This window comes from Emys orbicularis, chromosome 25 (genome assembly GCF_028017835.1).
Source record: "Emys orbicularis isolate rEmyOrb1 chromosome 25, rEmyOrb1.hap1, whole genome shotgun sequence".
NCBI lineage: Eukaryota > Metazoa > Chordata > Testudines > Emydidae > Emys > Emys orbicularis.
This window is the reverse complement of record NC_088707.1, coordinates 5534353-5560292: the sequence shown is the minus strand read 5'-3', so window position 1 is coordinate 5560292 and position 25940 is coordinate 5534353. Positions and strand designations below refer to the sequence as shown.

At 59.7% G+C, this 25940-nt stretch overlaps 1 protein-coding gene across 1 annotated transcript; it reads right to left on the bottom strand.

The window, feature by feature from the left end:
* Positions 1 to 2624: 2624 nt before the first annotated feature.
* Positions 2625 to 15080, bottom strand: CDK5RAP3 (CDK5 regulatory subunit associated protein 3). The gene is made up of 14 exons (XM_065422560.1): positions 15045 to 15080; positions 12722 to 12767; positions 11876 to 12007; positions 11269 to 11369; positions 10587 to 10635; positions 9861 to 10039; positions 8308 to 8444; positions 7288 to 7432; positions 6311 to 6439; positions 5821 to 5905; positions 4955 to 5043; positions 3832 to 4037; positions 3429 to 3600; positions 2625 to 2919 (listed from the first exon to the last, which is right to left on the bottom strand). The coding sequence occupies exons 1-14, from the start codon at positions 15048 to 15050 to the stop codon at positions 2854 to 2856; spliced, it is 1542 nt and encodes a 513-aa protein (XP_065278632.1). The 5' UTR covers positions 15051 to 15080; the 3' UTR covers positions 2625 to 2853.
* Positions 15081 to 25940: the final 10860 nt, after the last annotated feature.

The following is a 25940-nucleotide window of genomic DNA, read 5'->3' as shown; positions in this document are numbered from 1 at the left end:
CCAGCAAGGTGCATCTGGGGTGGACGAAGGGCCTTGGGAGGAAAGTCGGAGACCCTGTGACCGAGACTGTGCGCTCTCTGGGGCAGGGCCTGCCTGGTCTTTGCACAGCACCTAGTGCCACGACTAGGCAAACACTGAGCGAGCGTGAAGAGTGGACGGGCCCCACCGGGGTTCATAGGGGGCGCTCCCGTCAGCCAGGGGTCAGGGTCACTGAAAAGAGTGGGGCTGACAGAGCCAGACACTGCTCCACTCTCAGGTACACAGAGCTGCCCCGCGTCGCTGAGCCCTCTGGCTGGTGCTGGAGAGAAGGGAAGGGGATAGGCGGCTGCCCTGTAGAACAAGGGACGCCAGCAAAGGGCACTGAAAGCCCACATCTGAAATCAACAGAAAGCTCCGCTCAACGTCCGCTCCACTCAGCGTCTGCCCCCGTCGAACCGCGCCATGCGTGGGACCATCCCTGCCCAAGCTGCTGCGTGGGGCAAAGCTGCATCGTTAACCGGGGGAACTCCCTGCCCCTGGATTCATTCAGGCGAACAGCTGACAAGCTCTCCGCCTGCCTCCCGAGCTGCGGAGGGGACCCTGCCTGTGTGGCGGTGCCGGGGCAGAGCTGACGGGCCGTAATGGAGATGGGCAGCGTCTGTCCACAACAGTAGCTCACCAAGGGCTGGCCTCGTTGTCCACTGAACACATGGGCTGTGGGCCCAGGCCGTAGGCAATATCACCAGCATTATGTTATAAAGCCACAAGGGGCCCCAAGCCTGCTGCTACAGGGTCTAGGTGATTGCTCCCTGCTTGGGGCAGGCGCGCTCCAGCGGCAAGACCGGCAGGGGCTTGCCAGGACACCCTATTGCCAGGCCCAGTGGATTCCCTATGTTGGGGTGGCGGCAGCGGGATGCCCCCAATGCTCTCTCCTCCCCCAGGGAGTCCCACAACAGCCGTGGATGCAGAGCCCTCAGTCTCCAGCTCCCCCTCACTGCTCACGGCAACGCCAGGCCTCTCCCCTGCTAGCTCGGCTTCGCCCCATGCCACACACCAACCCACGGGCACTAACCGGCCCAGCTGCGTCACCCTCTACATCTGGACTTTCATGCTGCGCCTGGCACAATGCCCCTCCCTCACCCCTTGTCTCTTTCTACCCCATCACCCGCCTCTCCCCACCCCCAAACCAACCTGGAGCCAAGTCGCTGCCCAGATCCCCACCTGCCCAGATTTCTCTGCTGGTGGGCTGCATCCCTTCTCCCACCCCGGCTGTTCACACGGGGAACTCCTTGGGGCAGGGCGATCTCTTCCTCTCCAACTGCACAGCTCTGAGCACGTAGCGGGCGCTGTCCCCATCACTGCCACAGGTCAGGTGGACCCTTCCCTCCCCGCGGGAGGGCACAGCAGGAGCTGAGCAGAGAGCGGGGGGAGGATTGGGGATGGGAGGCGGTTTCTTTTGAAACTCCAGGTAGCATCCAGGTCAACGCTGGAGGCGGGATGGAGGATGAAATGGGACCAATGGGCTGATGAGGAGGGACAGGAGGCGGGACAGCAGACGGGATTGGATCAATGGTCTGTGGCTTCCACGGGGTGCCCTCCACTGGCTGATGTGCCATGAGGGGGTTACAGGCCTTCCAACCCCAGCACGGAGCTGGCTTTGGGGGCTGGCAAGGACTGGGGGTGGGGGCTCCCCCGACAGAGGGAATCCAATCAGTCCAGGAGGCGCAAATACTCCTCTCCTGTCCCTTGCCCATCTCCCATCACCGCCCCCCGAAAGGGGCGAGGCTGAGGGGCTGGGAGGGGTGACGCCGCTTGACGTTAATTGATCGGAGCGGTTGCCAGTGCCTTATCTCTCTCCCCCTTCTCCTGCGGATAGCGTGTGTCCGCCGGAGTCCGCGGGGTCGGTGATTAATAGGGGCCATCACTCACTGTCCGGGCCGGCTGAAAGGCAGCAGGGAGGGGGCGGCCCTCCCCACGACTGAGATAACAAGCAGCAGGAATAATGAGCGGTGTCACTCCACTTTTCATTTTGATGGAAAGTCATTACGGGAGTCAACGCCAGCGACAAAGCGCCATGAATCAACTGCTCTGCTATGAAATTAAAATTGAATCACCCCCCCCCCCAACCCTCACCCCAAAAGCTGCCCGGGAGCTGGAAGGGGGGCAGGGCCCAGCCTGGAGCAAGGTGTTGAGGGGCCCCTTGGGAGCAGAGGCAGTTCCCAGCATGCCGGTGGGGGGCATTTCACAGCACTGCCAGCCTCTGCACTGGTCAGGGGGGCGCTGCAGGCCGGGGCTGGGAGCTGTCTTGATAACAGGCAGCCAGGTAAAGCATTGGCAGTGGCTTGATGGAAGGGCGCCGGGCCGGAGGAAAGCAGGGCTCCTGCTGGCAGCCCCGCTGCTCGCCTGACCCTGGCTCAGATCCCCGGGCGCTGGGCCAATCCCTGTGGTGGGGACGGAACACAAGCCTCTAGGGCCCCACCCAGTGACAATCTTCCTGCGGGGCAGGGATCAGGGTCCCTGTGAGGCAGGGGGAGGAATCAGTGTTCTGGTCAGACACACAGGGGAGGGGAGGGGAGGGGCCAGCGTCCCAGTGAGAGACACTGCAGGCCGGGCCAGAGGAATCGGGGCGTGAATTCACATGAGGAGCAGGGTGGGGATGGAGCAGCTCCCCCCGCTTTATTGAGCAATTCCCTCCCGGCTGCCTGGAGCCCCTGGAAAGGGCAAGAGCCGCAGTTGGCAGCCTGCCCCCCCCGTACACATCTGCTCCTTACAACGTGAGCAAGTCCTGGTTAGCAGAGCCCCGGGGAAGCCTCCTCTGTCCTGCCCCTCTGGGGGACCCCGGCTCCGTAGGGGGCTGCGTCGCCGTGGAGGGGGTCACAGGGAGGTGCCCATCAGATTCACAGGGCGCCCGCTGTACCGTTTGGAAATGTCCGTTTCAATCTGAAAGACAGGGCACAGGCTCAGGCCCGGGGTGAGGTTACTGGGGGAGAGGGAGCCCCCCCCAAGGATGACTTGGGGAGGGGGAGGGATAGCTCAGTGGTTATGAGTTCAATCCTTGAGGGGGCCAGTTAGGGAACGGGGGTAAAAATCTGTTTGGGGATTGGTCCTGCTTTGAGCAGGGGGTTGGACTAGATACCTCCTGAGGTCCCTTCCAACCCTGATATTCTATGATTCTATGATGGGGGGAGCAGGGACTCCACGGAGGGGGCGGAAATGCTCAAGACAACGAAGCCTGAGTTACGCAGGCTGGGGGCTGTCGTGCATGAAATCGAAGTCAGGGGCCTGCGGCTACATGGGAAAGAAAGGGGGCACCATGCGGGCAGCCTCTGATTCGGGGAGCCCCGCATCACAGGGAGGGGGATGTCGTGCGGGTGAGATCTGACCAGGGGCCCTGCATCACAGGGGTGAGATCTGACCAGGGGCAACATGGGCCCTTCCCCATTTCTTACTAGTTTCTGCAGCTCCTTGGTTTTCTGCACCAGCAGGTCGAGTTTGGGCTCGAGGGCCCCCTGCTCCTCCAGCGCCTCCTGCCTCTTCTGCGTCGTAAGCTCCTTCTTCAGCACCAGCAGCTCCGCCTGCTTCAGCTTCTGGCGCAGGAGCTCGCTCACCCGGTCCACGTACCTGCCCCACGAGACCCAGGTGCGCCATCAACACCCACCAAGACCACCGTCCTCCCGCCCCCACCCCCAGGGGCTGTCTCTGCCAAGGCCCAGAGCTAGCTCCGTCAATTCACTCTGTCACCCCGATCCTAGGGTCTCCTCCCTCGAGGACAAACCTCCCCACCCCCACAGGAAGGAAGGGGGTCCCCCCCCCACAGCAGGCTGGGAGAGAGGAGGGGGCCCCCCCACGCACCTTGGGGAGGCCAGGATCAGGAACAGGTGCTGCATCCGCAGGTTGGTCAGCCGGCCAATCAGCTCCCGGACAGCCGACACCATGGCGCCCACCTTGTGTGTGGTCTGGCCCTGCAGGATGGGCGGGGCCAGCTGGAACTGGCTCACTGACACCACGTCGGCCTCTTCGCTCATTTCCACGATGCGCTGGGACAGGAAGGTCTCCAGCTGGGGAGGGAAGGGGAGGCACAGGGTGGGGGGCAGGCGTGGACACCCCACCGTATGTGGAGCATGGCCCTTTAAAACCCCTTCTGCCCCTTGGAGAACACGGCGCTCCTGCAGCCCAGGCAGGAGTGAAAGGGCCCGGACACGGGGCCCCTTCCCTCCCGCGAGCCAGCTCAGCGCTCCCTAGAGAGGCAGAAATCCTTTGGACGCAGGTGCCACGCAGACCTCCCAGGAAAGAGGGCCCTTCGCCGCCTGCCGGGTTTCTCTGGCGCTCAGCCAGGGACCAGGCTTTGGGGTGTCGGCTCCACTACTGTCATGAACCCCAACGTCAGGCTTTTGAGCTGTGCTGGGCGGCTGCAGGCCGCCCTCACCAAGGGGAGCCCATGTGCGGCAGTGCCTGTGCTCAAAGGGAAGGGGGTAGTGTCCTACCCCCCTTGGGGGACGCACAGACTGGCAGCCCTCCTGCTTCAGCTTCACTGGCATGAAGTCCACGAGGTGCCAGAGAGCACCACGGTGCCGGCTGCCTAGATTCCAGTCCGGACCAGGGGTATGAACGTGCTGCTGTGAGCTCTCGAATGCCCTTCAAAGCTCCAGATGTTCACTCAAGTACCCAGCCACCCGGAATAGCCTCTCGCTACGTTTGTGAATCGGGGGCTAGCGGTTAGAGCAGGTGGAGGCAGGGGGGCCAAATGATCAGGAGTTTGGATTGCTGGGTTCTGTTCCCAGCTCTGGGGGTCCAACCGTCAGAACAAGGAGGTCTGGAACGCAGGACTCCTGGGTTCTATTCCAGGCTTCGCCATTGAGGCAGCATGTCTTAGGCTGCGCCGTGACTCAGTTTCCCCAGGTGTATAAGGGGGATAAGCAACATACCCCACTCCCCCTTAATTCCTTAGTGTGTGCTAAGCCCTGTCCCAGGATACCTCCATCAGCTCGTCGATGAACTGGTTCCGGGTCTCCGGGCTCTCCAGGAGGGTCAGAGCATCAGGCCCTCGGGCGACTCCATCTGGGACTGAACAGGAGAAGCACACGGGGTAGGGGGTGCTGGGAAGAGGAGCAGGGGGAGACCTCACTGAGCAGCCGCGGAGGGTCTGGGCGGGCTCCCCGCCGGGCACCAGATCGCCTCGAGTCACTGCCCCTCACCATAGAGCTCCACGTGCTTTCCTGGGGCAGCCGCCCAGCAAGACCGGCCTGGTGCGCAGAGCGCTGGGCCCAGCCGCCCTGGCAAAGTCCCCAGGGGAGCAGCCGGCCTCCTTCCAGACCTGGCATCCCTCTGCATTCAAAGCCAATGCGAACCCCCTGCCTGAGGTAGGAAGTGCCATCCCCCGGCGCCCTCTAGTGGCTGCCTGGTGTTCATTCAGGTGCTAACTCCACTCCGGTGCCAGGTGTGCCCAGCTGGCCGTGCCAGGGGCCTGACTCCCTTCCCCCACCCCAGGAAGAGCTCTGCCGGCTCGACTCACTTGGGAACCTCAGCCCCCACCGCCCTGTCCCTTCCGAGCAAAATTCCCCCCACCAAGCCTTGCCAGCCACATCACCCCCCAGCTCCGCCAGGGAGTCAGCCCGCACCCCAGTGTGACAGCGTCTCTGAGGCCACTATCGGCTCAGGTTAGAGACTGGGAAGGAGAAGGCCACAGACAGGCACTGGAGGGTGGCAGAGGTTACGATCCCGGCTGCACGGTTCCCAAGGACATTTCCCGCCCTGTCACCATACCAGCCACCCACTGTGCTCAACTGCCCGACACTGCCAGCCGTCCCGGGGCTGCGGAGAGGCAGAGGAGAAGGACCTTACCCTGGATGCCAGCCTCCAGCACTGTGATCTGCACCGGGTCACCGCCACTCCCGTCTCCCCAGTCTATCCCATCAGTGCCGGCTCCCTGCAGTGAGTCAAAGGCAGCCTCCTGTAAGAACAGGCGCTCTGCCCCATAGTGCCGCCCCCAGGGTGGGAGCCCTGAGCTGCCCTCGCCTCGAGAGAGAAGCAGCCAAGAGCTAGCACTTTACATAGGCCCATCCCCGTTTTACAGATGGGGAAACTGAGGCATGGGGTGGGAACTCACTCAGCAGGGCCAGTGGCAGCGCTGGGAATGGAACCCAGGTCTGAGCCCCAGTCCAGTGCTCTAGCCACTAGGCCACATTGCCTCCACAGTCTACGCCTTCCCCCAGGGTCCCAGCCAGACCGGATCCAGCCTGTACTGTGCAGCACGGCTGTGACCCCACAGGGTGAGTAGCTGCCTGGCCGGTGGATGCCCAGCAGGGGGAAGAGGGGTACAGCACACACCCACCTGTGGGTCAGGTTCCAGTGAGATCCCCCAGTCCACCTCCTCGGCCTGGGCTCCGTCTTCCCCGGAGATGCTGTAATCAACCCCCACGGGGGCAGGTGTGGACTCCACCCCTAGGTCCCCCCAGTCGATCTGCAATGAGAAGAGCAAGACGCCCCCCGAGAGAGGAGCTCTAACCGGCACCAGGCTGGGAGAGCCTGGAGCTGTCAACCCGCTGGTTGACAGCTCCATGGCCCATGGAGACACCTCTCCTCTCGCTGCTCTGGACCCCCAGGCGCTTCCCCGGCTCGCCCTGGAAGATGCTGCCCAAGCGCCTGGCAGACCAGCGTCCCCTTCGCACAAGCCAGGGGTGACCCTCAGAAGCTGGTTTCAGGTGCTCTACGGGAGGCCGCAAATCACGCCAGAAGTCCCGGAGGAGTGGCCGGTTCTCGTGGTACCTCGGCATGACCAGGCGGCGCTGGAAAGCGCAGGGAGGAGGGTGATCCTGTATGTTTACACTGCACTGAAGGACCCCAAGCGCTTGGGATTCCTTCTCCCAGCAAAGAAATGCAGCCACCTCTGGGGCAGAACCAGCGCCCAGCGCAGTCTATAGCACGGAGGGGAGGGAACATTCTGGCCAAGGACCCAGGAGCAAACCCCAGGACCTGTGAGCCCCATGCAGAGCAGAGGGGACCTGGTTTTCTCAGGTCTCTGCCTGCGAGAGTCCTCTGGGACTCAACTTCTCTCCCTGGGGAAGATGCAGGGTTGAGTCGGCCTTGCTGGGAACTGAACCTCGGAATCCGGGTGTTTCAGACGTGATGCTCCCAGCCCCACCAGCCAATGAGAATAAGCCAATCAGGAAAGACTGGGTTGAGTTTGGGTCAATTCATTGTGCCTGCCCCACTGCCTCTGTTCCATGCAAGGCCCATGGGGCATTTAGACTCGGGCCCCCCCTTGGGCCATATTCTCTTCCATTCGATGGCAGCCCGGCCGGCACCTACCGCCTCCTCGTCCTGCTGCTCGGGCACCTCCTCCGCCCGTGGGCGCTCCACCATGGTGGGCTCCACCCCCCTCCTCCACTCGTAGACGGTCGAGTTCCCGCGCTCCTGCACGTGTCGCAGCATGGGCACCACCTGCTCCGTGGCGCTGGAACACACGACAGGGCCAGGGCAGCATCAGGGCAGCCGGGCACTGGGATCCCTTCTGCCTCCCCCCGGCTCTGCTCCTGCCAGCTGCACCGATGCACACAGTGCCACGGGGGTACGGGGGAGCAGGCTGTGGAGTCTGCATCAACTGTGACCGGGGAATCTCCCTGACGGCGGCTGCCAGGAGCAGCAGCAAGGACCCAGCTCGACTCTCCGGCACGGAGATAACGACCCCTTCTCCCAGCAATGGCACCGGCTGGACGTGGGCGGCTCAGAGAGGGGGAACATAGAGCCCAGGGATGGCAATTTACAGCCACCTTTCTCCTTAGCTGGATTTAAACCAGGCTTATTACGGTCTCTGACTCTCCCAGCCCAGGAGGGATGGGGGAACTCGGAGAGTCGCCGAGGAGGCAGCAAACCAGGCAGCGCGTTCCTGCTGAGAACGTCAGGGACTGAGCCCGGCACTGCCGGGGGTATTTAAAGATGTGCCCAAACAGCCAGGAAAAGCCCAGGGCTTCCACAATCAGCTAATTCCACGGGCAGATCTCAGCTGGGAAACTGAGCAGCAAAGGTGGGTGTGAAACCAGGGCAGGGGTTAGACCTCCAGAAACCACTTATCCGCAGGACGGGGGAGGGAGGAAAAAGACACCCTGGAGCAGAAGGAAGCCCCAGCATCCTCTTCCCTCTCAGGGGCTCTGCACATCTGGCCTGCCTGCCTCCTACCATGCCCGGATCTGGGGCTACCCAGCCCAGCACCGTTAACACCTCCATGCTGTCCCGGATTCGAGTACCGAAGCGGAGGATCAACTCCTGCTCGAATTGGGGGAGAGAGGGACCAGTCTCTGCGGGGCCTTCCCCAGGCAGGTGTCTGGTTACCTCTCACACACAAACTGCACACAGGCCTGGTACGAATCGATGGCTTCCGAGAGCACCCGGGCCCCGGCCCCGATCTCCGACAGCAGCGCCGGCAGGTCCTTCACCAAGGCCAGCAGCTCCCGGCGCACGTTATCACCCTGCACAGCGAGAACGAGCAGGGGTGCGTTAGAGCAGGGACCCGGGTACTCAGGCCATCAGCCTCCCCCCAGCCAAACCACGGGGCTAGCTTGGGCTGCCAGGCTGGGGGGATGGAGCATCTGATCCCAGCAAAGAGCAATGGGTGGAGGAAGGAGCCCTAGAGAATGCTGGAACGCAAGCTGGCTTAAGAGCAGGAGACCACCAATGGAGCCAGAGGGAGCTGGGGTGGGGTTGCCGGGGGACAGCCCCCGGCGCAGACGCTCAGCTGCTGGAGCGCAGAACAGGCAGGAGCGAGTGGACGAGAGGTAGGGGAACCGGAGCCCAGTGGATCTGCAGGGGTGAGCAGTGGCAGCACGGGCAGTTCCACGGGCACAAACCGGCACTAGCAGCCTGGGGGCAAGGAGCCAGCTCAGGACTTGGGGGAAAGAGAGGCACTTTCCAATGCAGGTGTCCTCCTAGCCACAGCCGGCCCTCGTCTGCTCAGACAGCCTCCCAGGGGTGGGGGGGAAGGCATGCCCAGGGTCCTGGCGAGGCCCCGAGGTTTGGAAACGGGGAGGTTCCTGGGCCGAGCCATTGGTGACGGGCAGGTGAGGTAGAGCCGGGGGGCAGGGCTGTTCAGGGCACTGGTAGGAATGGCTGTGCAGTGCTGAGAGCGTCCCAATACCGTGGGGGTGGGTCACAGCAGAGGGCACTGAAGGCCCAGCGATCCAAGCGATGGGGAGAGGTGGCGGGAGCTAGGACCCTCTTGGAAAGGAGAGGCCCAGCCCCTCCCGGGCACAGGCGGGCACGCGGCGGGTGCTGTGTGAGGCTAAGGCAGCGTCCATGCTCTCTGAGCAGGCCCGGCCCCTCCCAGGATAGGGGGGCACACGGTGGGTGCTGTGTGAGGCTAAGGCAGTGTCCATGCTCTCTGAGCAGGCCCAGCCCGTCCTGGGCACAGGGGAGCACACAGCGGGGGCTGGAGCACATGACTTATGAGCAGAGGCTGAGGGAACTGGGATTGTTTAGTATGCAGAAGAGAAGAATGAGGGGCAGATTTGATAGCTGCTTTCAACTACCTGAAAGGGGGTTCCAAAGAGGATGGATCTAGACTGTTCTCAGTGGTGTCAGATGACAGAACAAGGAGCAATGGTCTCAAGTTGCAGTGGGGGAGGTTTCGGTTGGATATTAGGAAACACTATTTCACTAGGAGGGTGGTGAAGCACTGGAATGGGTTCCCTAGGGAGGTGGTGGAATCGCCTTCCTTAGAGGTGTTTAAGGTCAGGCTTGACAAAGCCCTGGCTGGGATGATTTAGTTGGGATTGGTCCTGCTTTGAGCAGGGGGTTGGACTAGATGACCTCCTGAGGTCCCTTCCAGCCCTGAGATTCTCTGATTCTCTGAGCAGGCCTGGCCCTCCCAGGCCCAGCGAGGGACTCACGGTGATGCCGTACTGCTTGCAGGAGCTGTAGAAGCGCTCCCGCATCTCGGCGGCCCCCAGCTGGCACTCCTCCTCCTTGCGGCTGTACTCCTGCTGCAGCTGCTGGCACTTGCTGATCTGCTTCTTCAGGGACGGGATCTCGTAGCTGACGTTGCGCACGAGAAGGCTGGCGAGTTCCACTGCGAGGGAGGGGGCGAAGGGACAGACAGGAGAGGAGACATTTGGGGCACGGACCTTTCCTACCCGGAAAGCCAGGCCAAGCGCAGGAGGATTCCCTCTCCGAGCGCTGACCCATTCGCCCCAGCCCCACCACTCACTTTAAGGACGTGTAATTCCAGTACTGAGCAATGGGCCAGGACAGCAAAAGCTTCTATGCCAGAACGGGCACAGTGCTCACGCCACCACTGCCAGGTCTCCCCCCGCACACACACATGCTGCCAATGTGTCTTAGTTCTGACACGGCTGAGACAGTCAGTGCCGCCGGTGCAGAATGGCTTCTGTGCCCCCCTCGGCTCTGGGTGAATGACTCGTTTATACAGGCTGCAAAAGGCTAAGGGAAGTGGGGCTGGGACGGGACGCAGGGACCTGGCTCAGCGTGTGAGAGCTGGGAGTACAGGTGAGCTCATGCCATGCAAGTCACACCCGAGCTCTGGCAGGAAGAAAGCAGGCGGCTGCCCGTGGCCGAATGCCTACGCGTCCCAATGAGGTGAGGTAAGGCTACCTTACCTAGGTAGGTGTTTTCCTTTTCATACAGGGACAGGATCTCCTGCCAGTCCTAGAACGGAGAGCAGAAAAAGGGAGAGGCTGAGAAGATGTCCAATGAAGCCGGAGAAGCACAAAGCCCCTGAGCGTCGGCCCGTGCAGCGTGAGAGCCAAAGAACAAGCAGGGGCAGGGCACGCGGCCACACTTGGAGGCGAAGTGGGAGTTCGGTGCTTGGGAATGGTGCAGTCACCAGGGACCCTCTAACACGGGGCACTGAACTGATGGCATCCACCCATCCGGCTGGCTTAGTGGACACAGCACCAGACTGAGACTTCAGAGACCTGGGTTCTATTCCTGGCTCTGCCACAGGCCTGCTGAGTGACCTGGGGCAAATCACTTCCCCGTTCTGTGCCTCGGTTTCCCCAGCTGTACAATGGAGCTGATGATACCGATGGAAAGCACTAGATAAGAGATAGGGATTATTATTATCACTCGTTTCACATAGGGGCCACCGTACAGGCCCCAGAGAGCAACAGCTTCTAATTGCTGTAGACTCAGGCTGGATTCGAACCGGCACCCTAGAGACGCTGGCTCCATTCATCCCGCTAACAGCCCAGCCCAGCCTGACTTGCTTGAAAGTGGAACCAACTTGGCAAATTCTTGGAAAAGTCCGACCGCCCGGGCCTGCCTCCACGGGCTGCTCACCTTCATCCGCTGGGAAGAGTAGCGACCAAAGATGTTTTTAGTGGAGGCCTCGGTCCCTTTAAGAATGTCCACAATCCTCAGGCAGTGAAAATAGTGAATATCTGGAATGAGACAGAGAGCTGGGACGGCAGACGGGATGCGATACCCAGTCACCCGGGGCGGGGGGGGGGGAAGGGCGAGGTTCCCAGGTTTGCCGTTCACAGCTCCAGCCCTTCGCACTGTACACTGGCGCAGCAACAGGGCAAGGGGGCACGTGTCACTGGGCTTCTGTCTCCTTTCTAAACAGGAATGTTTGAAATACCCGAAGTCCTTGGGGCTGGATTCCTCTGGCATCTACAATGGGCCTAGTGCATGCGAGAGATGACTGGGGGCAAGGAGGGGGACACACAAGCCCCTCAGCCTTGGGATGGACACGTTCACGACCCTCGATCGCAGCAGCGAACTGCCAGTGGGGCCACAGGATGCCAAGCGACTGACCAGGCCCCACGCACGTAAACGGCCTTCATGGCAAATCCCCTGCATTAATGGGACCCGCCACCCCCACTTCAGACGCTGGCACCCAAGCCTGCATCAGGGAGATCCTCCTCCTCTCCCCAGCCCCACTCACAGGATCCCGAGAGCAGCTGCTTGATCTCCTCGCTCTCTGGCATGTCCTGAATGGCCGCGTTGATCTTCTCGCGGATAGTCAGCACGTGGCTCTGCCATTTCAGGTTGCAGTGTCTCCTGTCCACCAGCCAGTCTGCAGCAGGGACACACGGAGGTTAAACACCTCGGTGTCCACCAGCAGGAGCGAGGGGCAGCTGGGAGACGGCAGAGGGAGGGCACTGCTGGGGGGGGGTTTCCAATCATTGGCTCAGGGATGGGAGTCCCTCACCTCTACGCAGCTGCTGTAAACGCTGTCAAAATGGGTAGTGACGAGACGCCATCGTTACCCTCTGGCGGCTGTCCAGTAGCCCCTCTGAGCTGGAGGGTCTCCGGGGGGGCTGCACCACAAGCTTCCCCCCCCCCCCTCCTTGCTGGCTGTCTCAGCAGAGAGAGACGAAGAATGAACTAACTTCTCTCTTACTTCTCCGAGCAGGGAGGAGGCGTGTCAGTGTGCTAGGGGATCCGCACCCAGCCCGTTCGGGGGATCAAGGGAGGACTCCAATCGCAAGCCAGCGCCCCACCCATACGCTGACCCCACTAATCTATACGAGGCCTGTGCTGACGGGGGCAACTCTGCTCCGCTTCCTCCGGGGTTTCATCCCAACGGGAGAAATGACAACAAACTCTCCTCATTCCCGAGTCCTGCTGAAATCAGAAGGACGCGAGCTTCACGGTGGAAGGAAACTCGTCGCACGCTGACGGCCCATTCTCTGGCCCACCTAACCCCTCACCCCCTCCAGCATGTGCCCCTCTCCCACAACGTCCTCCCTCTCCAGCTGGAAGGTGGGGACAGGAGCTAATATCCTACCTAGCAGCTTGCTTGTCTGGATGTCAATCGGCAAATTCTGATAGTCCTGGTGAAGAGAGACAGACATTGCCATAAATAGGGAGAATCTGCGGGATGAACAAAGCCTGATAATACAGGTAACAAAGCCAGTGCGTGGCCTGTAATCCTCCCCATCCACCACACCTTCCCACCCACACCCCTAGCATCTGCCATCTCCCAAGCCCATGCAGCCCATCTCTGACACTCCCCTGCTACCCCAGCTCTTAGCAAACGATGCTCCCCAGCCCTTGGGTTCCATGTCCTAACAGAAGGCAAAGGTCTAGATTCTTGCGGTGCTGATCCAAACTCGGATGCTCTACTTTCCTGGACAGACAGAGGACATCCGGGGACAACGGGTGAGGTTATGCTCAGCCAGTGTATGACAAAAGCATTGTCACGACCGCACCGAACGTTCGCAACTGTTTTTGTTTGGAGACCAAAAGTCAGCGGGAGGATAAGTGAAGAGATTTCCACTGGAACTCTGAAAACAGTCGACGAGTGCAGGAGATGGAACTCAGACAGTGGTCGGGCCTAGACTGGGGAACTCCCCGCCACAAGAGATCTGAAGGACTAGGGGTCTCACGGGGCTTAGAACTAAATGCAAAGATTTAGCTCTCCTACAACAGCTCTACACCCGTGCACACACAGAGTCAGTGTAACCCGCTTGATTAACAGAATTTAGTGTGTTTAGGTTTGACTCTTCCAGGAGGAAACCAGAGAGGTTATTTCCCAATTGTTTCTTTGAAGGACTTGGGCCTAAGTGCCTCCTAGGTATCTAGGCATCTAACTCCCTTAGGTGCTGAAATATCCCTGGGGATCTGGGCCTCAGATACGAGGGGGATGAGAGCCATGTGAGCACCTAGGCATACAGATCAGAGCAGCTGTTCTCAACCTTTCCCACCGTGGGGACCTTCACTCCTCCATCAATCTGTTCCACAGTGGAAGCCGATCTAATCTAGCTGAGACTCCCCTCCAATTTATCATGGGAAGGGGAGCAGGGGAGCAGCTCCCTGACACCTGTTCACAACCCCCAGCTTGAGAACTCAGGCCTCAGAGAAACGTATATGGCGCAAATCCAAGACAACCAGCACCCCCTGAGAGGGGGGCTGCTCAGGGGGGCAGGGAGGACCCTCTCCGGGGGGTGGTGGTGCTGGTGCCTAGTGGGGGGAGAAAAGACACTCTCTGAGGGGACACCCTGGTGGGGGGAGGACGACATTCTCTGGGGGGGCTGCTCTGGCAGGGGGAGGGAGGACACTCTCGGGGGGGGCTGCCCTGGTGGGGGAGGGAGGACACTCTCCGGGGGGGGCTGCCCTGGTGGGGGAGGGAGGACACTCTCCGGGGGGGGGTTGTCGCCCTGGCCAGGGAGGGGGGCTGCTCCGGTCGGGGGGGGCTGCTCTGGCAGGGGGGAGAACACTTGGGGGGGCTGCTCTGGCAGGGGGAGGGAGGACACTCTCCGGGGGGGGGTTGTCACCCTGGCCAGGGAGGGAGGCTGCTCCGGTCGGGGGGGGCTGCTCTGGCAGGGGGGAGGACACTCTCGGGGGGGCCTGCTCTGGCAGGGGGAGGGAGGACACTCTCAGGGGGGGCTGCTCTGGCAGGTGGAGGGAGGACACTGTCCGGGGGGGGTGTCACCCTGGCCAGGGAGGGGGGCTGCTCCGGGCGGGGGGGGGGGCTGTTCTGGCGGGAGGACACTCTCCGGGGGGGGATCACCCTGGCCAGGGAGGGGGGCTGCTCCGGTCGGGGGGGGCTGCTCTGGCGGGGGGAGGACACTCGGGGGGGGGGCTGCTCTGGCAGGGGGAGGGAGGACACTCTCCGGGGGGGGGGGGGGTGTCACCCTGGCCAGGGAGGGAGGCTGCTCCGGTCGGGGGGGGCTGCTCTGGCAGGGGGAGGGAGGACACTGTCCGGGGGGGGTGTCACCCTGGCCAGGGAGGGGGGCTGCTCCGGCCGGGGGGGGGCTGTTCTGGCAGGGGGGAGGACACTCTCGGGGGGGGGCTGCTCTGGCAGGGGGAGGGAGGACACTCTCCGGGGGGGGTGTCACCCTGGCCAGGGAGGGGGGCTGCTCTGGCGGGGGGGAGGACACTCGGGGGGGGGCTGCTCTGGCAGGGGGAGGGAGGACACTCTCCGGGGGGGGGTGTGTCACCCTGGACAGGGAGGGGGGCTGCTCTGGCGGGGGGGGAGGACACTCGGGGGGGGCTGCTCTGGCAGGGGGAGGGAGGACACTCTCCGGGGGGGGGTATCACCCTGGCCAGGGAGGGGGGCTGCTCTGGCGGGGGGGGTAGCACTCTGCGGGGGCGGGGCCGGCTCCCACCTGCATGCCCCTCCGCCCAGCTCTCTCCAGCCTCCCCCGCAGCCGCTCGCTTCCGCTCGTACCTGTCCGAGTCGAAATTTGGAAACTCCGCCCCCTCCGCCCCCCAACCCAGCCAATCACCGGGCAGCACCCCAGGACGGCGCAGCCAATCAGGGCGTACGCACGCACGGGGTTACCGCGCCCAATCAAAAGGAAGCAAAGTGCAACGTGCCGGCGTTCCGATTGGCTGGAGCGAGGGGGGGCACATTGACCAATTAGAAGGTGGCTGGGAGGGGGACGGTGGCAACAACTGCCCGGCAGGTGGCCCCAGCGAGCTGTAATCGCAGGCCCAAACGGGAGGGGGAAATGTGCTCTACTACGCACGCGCAGTCAGGGTTAGGTGACACCCCCCCCCCCATGTGCTGTGTGTGCTTGAACCCAGCCCCCAGCTGGTCTGGCAGCAGCATCAGGGCACCCTGGGACCTCAGCTCCCTGCAGCGGGGGCAGGGCAGGGCGCCCCCCCAGCAATAGGTTGGGGGCTGCTGTGTTAAGTTAGCTGGAATACATGGGCCAAAGGTGTTAACATCACCCACTCACTGTCCAACCGCGTTAACAAGGTCCGGGGTAGAGACCTGAACCTGCCTAGTACCAGGGCAAAGACAGCCCTGAAAACCCTCTTAGCCTTTCATTAAAGAGGCGGAAAAGACGGGGAAACAGCGAAAGCCTCTGCCACGTAAAGGACCGAGTAAGGCTTTCGTGCTAGCACGTCCCTGGAGCTGCAGAGAGGCTTTAGAAGGAAAAGCCCCCTTGTCTGACAGTGTCAAAGATATACGCAGGGTCATTCCCACGCTATTAGCGAGACGAGGTGGGCGAGGGAATATCTTTTACTGGACCAACTTCTGTTGGTGAGAGAGACAAGCTTCCTGAAGAAGAGTTCGGCAATCTGTTTTACCATCAGACATTGGTCCAATAAAAGATATTACCTCACCCACCCACTCAAAGATGGCAATTACTGCCCTTTCGCGGAAAAGAGAAGACCTTAACATGGGCTGGAGCTGCTGTTGTTGTTACAGTCCGATCCCATTCCATCCCAGGTGGCATTTTGGATTTAGCCGGAGCAGGTAGAGGTGTGATGTTATCTAGGTCCCTCTCTCTGACCTGGTCTGGTCAGGACATCTCTTAAGATGAGGGGGATGAAGACGCAGGGGCCCAGGAAACAGTGTGGGCGGCAACCATGCTGGTGAAACTTGCTCCAGTAGCCTCCATCTGTTCTTCTGTGTCCCCCCCCCAAGTCTTTTTCTTTAAGGACCAAAAAAGGGAGTGATGGGTGGACTAGCCCACCCCTTATTTTGTCCACCAATTAGGTCCAATATCTGACACATCCATTTTGGTTCATTAATTTCTGGTTCCACTTCTAGCTTCGCCAAGCATGATTTCAACATAGTCCTTGAATCATATCAATGTGGCCTTTTTTTGTTTGCACTAATGTAGTCTGTCTGGTCCTCTTGCATCTGTTCATTACACTCATTATTGAACAACAGCTTGACCTACTTTCCATCAACAATTGTTATGATAGGCGATTGTAACATCTTATGAACTTTCATGGACTTTTTACAATTGATCTCATGATTAGGGTAAATCTGTAGTCCCAATGATCACAAAATCAAATTTTTCTGCAGAACCCCCACCCCTGTCTTCTGACCGGCACTTTTGTGGGTGTCCTCAATAAACAGGGAGCCAGCCACCGCCTTGATTTTGTTTTGCTTCCGCTAGCCTCCCCCAAGAGTTGGTCACATTGTGTAACCTTGGCACACATGATATAATAGTTGGTACAGGGCAGGTTGCCAGCTGCTTGTTGTCCTGTTGCAGGGCCTGAAAAATATTGCTTTTGACCTTTTTCCTCCTTCCAGTTCCATACATGCAAATAAATACAGTGGGTTAACGTGGGGAAAGACTGTTTCCTTGTGTGTATTTTATTTTTTAAGGCTGCCTTTAAAGCCACCTTAAATCCCAGACACCCCAGGCTGCTTTCTGGGAGGAATCCTGAGTATTGAAACTGCTGGGCATGAGTTTGTGGCCAACGTGAACGCAATGTGAAGCCATGTTTTGTGCCCAGTGTGGAGTGAGGGCACTAGGGACTGGATTTATATAGATGCTGGTTTTCTTAAAGAGCTTCTACTGGCCACTGAGTAACGACCTTCATGGTGGCAGGTGGAGGGAAAAGGTGTCTCTGTACGATGTCTCTGTACGAAGCATGTAGGGAACAAGGCAGGATGTGGGGTGAAGGTTCAGAGGGTTTGGATCTGCCAGTGAAGATGTCTGTATTGGGAGCAACTGACTAGCTCTGGGATTGGTGACAGGATAAAGAGCCTTTCACCTTTATGTCGGTGATTCAAAGCCAGCCTGAAGTTATCTGATCTATGTGAAATGAGTTTGATGGGCCTCCGCCCAGAGGTCCCTCTGCACCTATTACACGTGACACCGATTGGCCCTTATGTTGGCAGTCTCAGCAAGGAGGCAATGGCGTGAATCAAGAATAGGTGTGCTGGGCACATGGGCAGCATGTGAGCCGCCGGCTGGGGGAGGCTAGCCCCCAGCTCCGCCCCTTCCACACTGCCCCCCCCCCCCGGTCAGAGCCCAGAGGTCCTCCCAGCGCAGCTGCTGGCCCCCAGCCCCAGAGCACTGGGACTGGGAGGGCAGGTGAGACCCAAGCCAGGGCCACGGAAACTAGTGGAGCTGCACCGAGCAGGAAGCAAAGGGGGGCGTGGCTTGGGGATGGAGCATGGGCGGGACCACACCTGGCTGTTTGGGGAGGCACAGCCTCCACCAGCCTATGATACCCACCGTCCATGGCTGGGCCCACTGAACTCTTCTACTCTTGCCACACGCAAATTCCTCGTGGACTGGGGTGGGGTGGGCAGGTTTCCCCCAGAACAACAGATCTTGACATTATCACCCCTTACAGATGAATGGGGCAGTTCACAGCTCTCAGAGCTGCTGCACCAGGCTCTCTGCAGACTCAGGCAGACACCGTTTGCTGCACATTTTCAAGCTTTCCCTTGCAGCCAGGAGAGGTTGAGACCTACTTCCTTTTTAAAATGAAAGTTGCGCTTCTGATGTAGTCACCTGACTAAGGAAACCGCAACCCTTAGGCACCGACCTATAGTGCCTAATGTCTTCCTCCGAGCATGGTCAGATCCCGAGGCAGAATTCACTAACGGTTGTGAAGCGCGATAAGATCCCCAGAGGGAAGGGAATTGTTAATAGTCATTATTTCGTATTGAATTAATATTCATTCATTTGCATGAAAACAGGATCTCGGGAAACCAGAGGCAACCACTCCAGCTGGGAAAGAAGCAGAAGAACCATTCCAGAGTTTACTAAGCCAGTGATTTTAATACAGAAAAACACGAGGCCAAGGCCCCAGAACCCCCAGAGCTAGAATCGGAACCATGGAAAGGCTCCCCAAAATGTCAGCCGGGGTAGCATTGCGGTGTCTGAATGACAGAGGCTTTGTGCTTTTGGCCAATGGCTTGGGAGGAACGTGCCATCTGTCATCCCCGCGGGTTTCCTGACAGCAGCTCTAGACTGGCTAGCACAGCCGCGGCTCCAGCCCACCTCGCTGCTTGCTGAGTGGCTCTGTTGGATTTGATTTTAGCAATAATGAGGGTTCAGCCGTCAAACAAGGCAGCTGCAGGAGATTGCACGTGGGAAACTGAACAGGCAAACAAATCGCCCTGCGCGCTGGGCTATGCCTGCACATGGACACAAGGAGAGCATCCACACACTCTGAGCTATGCATGCCAGGTACACCCAGGCGTACCCTCCCTCACCTACGCACACACACAAATAACCCCTGGCTCCTAGATAACGCTTGCATCCATCAAGCAGTTGTTTCCACCGAGTCTCTTTGTCGCCTGGGGCGGGGGCTGACCCCTTGGTCACTGCCACGCATCATGCCGAAGTGACGTTGATTGCCCCGCTGCGATTGGATCTGTCTCTGTGATGAATGGCGCCAGGCAGCCCCCTCCTTCGATCTGCCCAGCACCATGTGTTCAGCCCCCAGGTGGCTGAGGTCTTTCACCTGTCAGAGAGAGAGGCGTGACAGTGCCTGGGACAGCTGGATACCGGCAGCACTGAGAGGGCTTTCGGGAAGGGCAGCTAGGGACAGAGGCTCCTCTGAAGGGCCCCGACACAGGCATTTTCCACCGGAGCCTGCTCCCTGGAGATGGGGTTGAAACCGGGCAGTCCTCCAAGAGGTGGTAGAGGGCACCCTGAAGACTCCCACTCATGGGGGAGACCCCACAGACTCTGACTGCGGTGTCTCCCACTGGAGAAGAGACCCCCATAGAGAGGGGGGAGATCCGATGGACTCCCACCCCCTCCAAAGTTCCCTGCAAGATGCCCACGGACAGAGCCACGTTGGCACCACCTGGGGACGGGGATGACCGTAGGTTCCACAGTCTCACCAACGCCTCTGTCAAGCAAAGCCCGGCTTCCAGCCCCAGCTCCGGAGGGGGTTGGGGAATGCACAAGAGGCACATAGGGTTGCCTGCATCCACCTCCAAGTCATGGAGCTTGGCAAGGAGCTCGGAGCCGCCTCGAAGCTGGCAACAGAGCAGTGAAAAGTTCCCCTCAGGGCGAAAGTAAACTGCAGCCCGAAGCTGGGTTTTCCCAGGCAGCCCAGCTACTGGCATGGAGTCAATGCGCTTTCTGTAGCTTCCCGAACACACTCTGCTCTTTCTTCCTGTTTGTGTTGTTTGTTCAGCCCCTCCTGCCCCACACCCCCGCTCAGTATCGCCCTCCTCTGTGCCCCCAGGCATCCATTGCCTCCGGGTAAGGAATCGCCTCCGATTCCTTGGCTGAATTCCACTTGCTTCCTGGAAACACAAAAGATCCCAGCAAAGATTTACCTGGAACAGATCAGCCTCACCACAAACCAGGGAGTCCCGGCAAACCCACCCTCCGTGACTTCAGCTGCGCCGAAGAGGAGCGTGGTCTGGTTGAGCAACCCGAAGACCACACCCGCCCCTACCCTGATCGGACTGGCTCCACCATCTTGGTTCCTTTGTTTATTCCATGGATGTGAACGTTTCCTGGCTTGCTCTGTTTCCAGCCCCATTTGTTCCAGAATCCCAGCCATAGGACGCTGTCCATTTGTGCACCCCTGCCCCATTGGGGAAGGGTTAGAAGGCAGCACTCAGAGAAGCCTTCAAAGGTCATCAGAGGATCAGTATAACCCTAGGGGAGCTTGGCCTTTCATCCTGTGCATAACTTGGGAAACAGCGCCATCTAGTAGCTAGAGCAGGCACTCAGGACTGCTGGATTCCCGTCACGGTTCTGCCACTGATTCGCTGTGTGATCTCAGGCAGTCCAGGTCCCCTCTCTATGCCTCAGTTTCCCCTTCTGCAAAACAGGGAGAATGGTAAGTCCCTGTGTCCTGGGGAGTAGCGAGGCGTAATTCATTCATGGCTTTAAGCTCCTCATATGGGTAGCACTAGAGACAGGCAAAGCACTATCGTCCCCGGGCCTTCTCAGTGCATGCATAGCTAGGCACAAACTCCTTCTAGCTAGAGTATCAGGGGCTGAAGGTTGTGCCAAGCGCTATGGGAAAGGCCATTTTCCTTGGATTTACACGCAGCTCTCAGATTTAGTCCACAGAGGTGAAATGACTGGCCAAGTCACCTCAGCAAGTCAGGGGCAGAGAACCCCGGAGTCCTGACTCCCCCTTTGCCGCTCTAACCACTGCCCTGCCCTGCCTCTTGTATGCCTCATAACCTGAGCTGTAGCCTCCAGGAGCTGTAGAGTGAGCAAATAGAATGGCTGACCTATAAAATGGCCCAACAGAAACGCTATTTTATGCAACACACAGTTAACCTACTGAACCGGCTGCCGCAGGATAGATGGCTGGGTAGATAGGCTGGGATGTTAATGAGTCAAACGGTGGAGCGTGCTTCAAAAGAGCATCGGACGTTCAGACGGATAAGGATCATGTCTGCAGGGAAACCAGCTAGGATCAAAATAAGCAGAGCCACTGCCCTTCAATTACAGGTGATTGCCAGACGGGGGTCAGGAAGACGCTTCTCTCCCTGGGATAGCGTAGCACAGCTGGGGCTGCACCGTCAGAGATCAGCCTGGAGAGACCACTGATCAGAGCTGCAGCAGCGGTTCCTATGTCACCGGCTTGGGAGTCAGGTCTGGGATTCCTTCCTGGTTCCGCCACCGACTCATTGTGTGGTCTTGGGCGAATCGCTTTCCTCTCTGTGCCTCGGTTTTCCCATCTGTAAAATGGGGCTACGGGAGCTTGGCCCGCCTTTGGGGAGTGCTTTGAGATCTACGGCTGGATATTGCTCAGCATTAGTATTGTTAAAATTATAGCTAGTGCCAAGCAGCTGAGAACGAATGAGAGCTCGGCTCTGTGGTCTGAAATCCTGCCAGGCGGGGCTGCTTCTCTTGGAAGTAAACTAGCCAGGCCTCAGGCCCGCCAGAGCTGATCCAAGCGCTGGTTCAATCCACCTGTGGGGGAGGAAGTGGTGATATTCATGGCAGCTTTGGACCCACTTTCACTCCTTCCCTGGAGCTGCCCGGAAGGATCATTTGTACGAAAAGCAGAAGCCGAGCTTTGGGGGAAGGGGAACAGGTCGGCTCAGCAGAGTTTAAAGACCACGTTCTGCCCTCAGCTAAAGCCAGGCCACCCCACTGCAGACAAGGGACGTATGGGGCGGCTGAGGGCAGCACACGCGGCCCTTCAGATAGATACAATTTCTGCTTGCAGGAGCGTCCCGTGTTAGCCTAGTCCTAACCCATAACGCAGCAGATTGCAACGGGGCCCTGCTGCCTCTGGGGCCGTGACAGTAGGATTTTTAGGGGGTTGAGTCCCTTGATTCCATACTCTCCGCTCTGGCCATTACTCTGATGTTGTCCCCGCGGAGACGGACCCACGGCAGCAGAGCAAGGTGGGAAACAGGAGAGCGATGAGGCTCAAGCTTTGGGCCTGGTGCGGGCGGGTGCCGAGACGGGGGCAGGCTGCAGAGGAAAGCAAAGATGGAGGAAGGACCGAGGCCAAGATGCACAGAAAGAGGAACCGGTCTGGCAACCAGTTTAGCCAGAGTCTAGTTTCGACTAATCCTTCAGAAGGAAAGAATAGCGAAAATACAATATCCTGCTAGGCAAATGGCACCAGCCGCTTTAACCCTTGGCTGCCCAAGCATCAGGGTGTCAGGCCACCTAGAGACCCTCCCCGTGGGAGCCCTACTCTGGAGAAGCCCCTGCCCCTTCCTTTCCCCATGCCCCAGGTGAGCGCAACCTGAGCTGCCTGTAGGAAGCCAGTGGCAGCAGCTGCCCAGATCGGGTTTCCCCTGTCATGAATATTCAGAGCTCCCCTGGCCCAGCCTCTGCTACTGTTTACTTAGGCAGGAGTGGCTGGATCTCAGGTTAACCTTGACACAGAGCGAAAGGGAGCAACAGGTAGAACAGTAGCACTCCTGCACCTGCCTCCGCATGCACCTGAGATGTGACAGCCGCTGCCCCCATCCTCTCCTGGCGCAGCTCAGCCTGCCGGCCTCTCAGTTGGCAATAGCGCCCCGGAGCTATCCCGGCCCTCGGTCCCTTCTCTCCTGCCACTGAGTGCTCCCCGGGGGAGCAGAACGCACCCAGCAAGGGACTGAATCGAAGCAGGTATGTTGGCCTGGGTGTTTTTGGGAATGGGGGGGCAGGAGAGGGAAACCTGAGCCCAGACCCATGAATGTTTCATTGATCAGTACTGCCGAGGACAGGCCAACCTGGTGCTGAGCGCCTTCAGCTCTGGGGAAGTTGAGGGGCGCTCAGCCCCTGACAGGATCGGGTCTGAAGCCGGCTTCAGGAGGTGGGTAGCTTGGCAGCTCTTTGTAACCGGCCAGGTTTGACCGTGATCCAGGGGCGATCTGGGCGGCTTGTGGGGTCGGGAATGGGAGTTGGAGCCTTTCCCCTCAAGTGGGGCCTGTTACCCCAAGCCCAGGCTGGCAGTGACCAAAAGCTGCTCCTGTGTGATTGGGGATCCATGGGAATGGGGGGGGGTGTATAAGGGGCATTCGTTTGGATCTCATGGTGCCATCTCAGCAGAGAGGTCCAGGAGTCAATGGGCCAGGGAGACTCAACTCCTCTTAGCCCTGGAGATGGAGGCACATGCCGAGGGGGCGTTTTGGGGGGATGGTTACCTTGCCTTTCCCCTGGCTAGCCCGGATCGGTGGCTATCAAGGGCCATCAACCCAGCATCTTTCACGGGACGCTTTTTTGGTCAAGCTTCAGCCTTCCCAGGTGGAACAGACAGCTGGTGCCTACCAACCCACTAGCCCAATTCATCCCTGACTAGACCTGCTGAAGCATCTCTGGGGTCTCTCCGGGACAGAACTAATGGCGGCAGCGGCAATGGAGGGGGGATACAGCGTTTGTTCCATGCAAAATGGGCTTTTAGCTTAACCCTTGGCAGCCAAACGAATGCTAAGGGGCGGTGGGACGTGGGTGTAGAGATACTGGCCATTCGCAGCCCCCGAAGGGTTATACCAGCCCCCCCCTCGCCGGGGCTGCCCCCGTCACATGCAAACACCGGCTACAGATGGCAAGGGGCTCCCCCACCCCCAGTGGGTCACTGACATATGAAAGCGACTGGATGCCCCGCGGCAGCTCCCTCCATGGGAATCTCCTGCGTGGGGCAGGGCTGTGTGGGTTTTGGGGTGGCCAGTGGGAATTTAGGAGGGTTGCTTAGCGGGTAGGTAACAGCAGGAGGGGGTCTCATCTCACAGGGCCCCAGGAAGCGCTGTATGGAGAAGAGTCTCTCATGCCATCTGCAGAGCAAACGGGCCACTCAGGGCACAGAGAGAGTGAATACGGGGGGAGGGGTAATCGGGGGGATCCAGAGGGCAGAGATCTCAGACACTGGCAACCTTCCCCACCAGGCATGAGGGACTGACACCCCCCACCCCCCACATACCCCTGCCTGGGCTCTGCAATTCTGCCTGAGCTATAAATGTTTAACTTGATGAAATATTTGATGGACTTGGCCCAAGGTTACTGCTACTTCTCACGGGATGTGCCCTCGCCACCCCCAACCCCAGAAGCCTGCCTGTGCTGAAATCCCCCCCCGCAGGCTGATGTAACACCGACCTCCCAGCTTGCAGGAACTCCACCCCTCGGTCACAGGGCTGGCGAGGGGAAATGCACCCCCGCAGGCTAACAGCACCCGTGGGGGCTCGGGCCTGTCTCAGGCAGGCTGTGCTCAGGAGGCAAGAGGACAGCTGAGCCCGGAAGCCCAGAGAATTCCTAGCCAACCTCTGGCAACCTCGCCATGTCCTCTCCCCTCCCTCAGTACAGGAGGTCCCTGCACGTAACCGTGGGTTCCATTTCCCCAGAGAGACCCACTGGATTTCAGGGCCAGGGTGACTTCGAGTGGGCTTTGGCGACTGGGCTCATTTCTTACATGGGAATTTTCCCTGCACGTTTATGCTGCTTGTGCGTGCAGGCGTGTGTGTGTGTACGTGTCCTTCTGTGACTGTGCCGGCCGCTGTTTGCACGTACCCAGGGATCTCTGTGTATGCGCAGGTCTGTTTGCAGGTGGATGTACAGCCATGCGACGGATGCATGCACTGGATTCTCAGCAGGTGCATGTATGTCCGCACATGAGTGTCTGTGCAGACGGGTGCTCAGACAGACAAACAAACGGCACTGTGGGTGGTAAGGGCTCAGCACCGGGCTGAGAGGGGGCACAGCAGCTCTGTACGGGATGTTCTCGAGGCAGCATCTCGCCTAGAGCAGGATGGCAACAGAGCACCCTCCCTTGCTCTCCGGCTTGGAGCGGAGGGTGTGAACGGGTGCAAGCTGCAAAGGAGCCGAGGAGGAAGCGATCGGGCTCTGTGCTGGGAAAGGGACCGTGCTATGGTGGGGGAGCGTCCTTGAACCTATCCCGGGGTTCCAACCTCATCCTGACGCAGGGGACCCGAATCTGACATTTATCCTCAGCACCCCCCCCCCCCCCCCACCACCCACCTCGCCCTTCTCCCGGCCCTCTGCTCCCAAACGGTGACGTAGCCCCACCGGCTGTCCGGCGTTCACTCCGGAATCGGAGAGGGGCCCCCGCAGAGCCAGGCGCCTGAAGGGCAAAACACCCTGTCCGTCATTCACACTGCTTCCAGCACTAGGATGAACCCTTTGGGGACTAGGCCCAAGTTTCTACAGGTTACATAAAGACAAATCCAGTTGAGCTGTGTCAACGCCAACAGAACGGCTGTGGCTCTCCAGTGGGGTAACTCTGACCCACAGCCCCTAAAACCAAGCTGCCTCTAGTGGTTGGGGGCTGTTCTGCAGGGCAGTGGCAAACGGACTCAGTCATCAAACAGGCCTTTTCCACAGCTAATGACCCCAGTACCGTACCCCTTCCTTGGCAGTCAGCCTGCTACGGACTGATCGGGGAGACCGGTACTCCATGGAGCGGGCCAGTTTTTCTTAACCTCCCCTGGCTGCACAAAGGGACAGACCGACCCAGGGGAGGTCGCCCAGCTGTGCCCATGTGAGGTTTTTCCAACTCACTCCAGTATATTGCTGATGCGCCTGTGTACGGGACACCCCATGAGGGACTGACCTCCCGCCCACCTCCTTCCCCTTCCCGGCTGCCAGCCTGGCTATAGAGCGATTGAATGTTTCTGTACAAACAGCTGGAGGGAGCGATCAAAGGGTGAGATACGCCTTCAGCAAACACCCAGATGGGATCATGCCGGAGGCTGTTGCCGTCCAGGAGAGAGGCAGGGTGGAAACCAAGGACTTGAAACTTAGAGCAGGAGCACTGATTGGACCTGACTGCGGCGTCAGGAGCGCTGGATTCTATCTCTGGCTCTACCCTTGGGGCAAGTCACTTTGCTGTGACTCAGTTTCCCCATCTGTAAAATG

What these genes read in the sequence shown, in the direction of transcription:
- CDK5RAP3 (XM_065422560.1), bottom strand. An exon ending in AGCAGCAGGACGAGGAGGCG is followed by an intron (nt 6,440 to 7,287) that starts GTAGGTGCCGGC and finishes TTCTCATTGCAG; the next exon opens with ATCGACTGGGGGGACCTAGG. An exon ending in CACTGGAACCTGACCCACAG is followed by an intron (nt 5,906 to 6,310) that starts GTGGGTGTGTGC and finishes GACTCACTGCAG; the next exon opens with GGAGCCGGCACTGATGGGAT.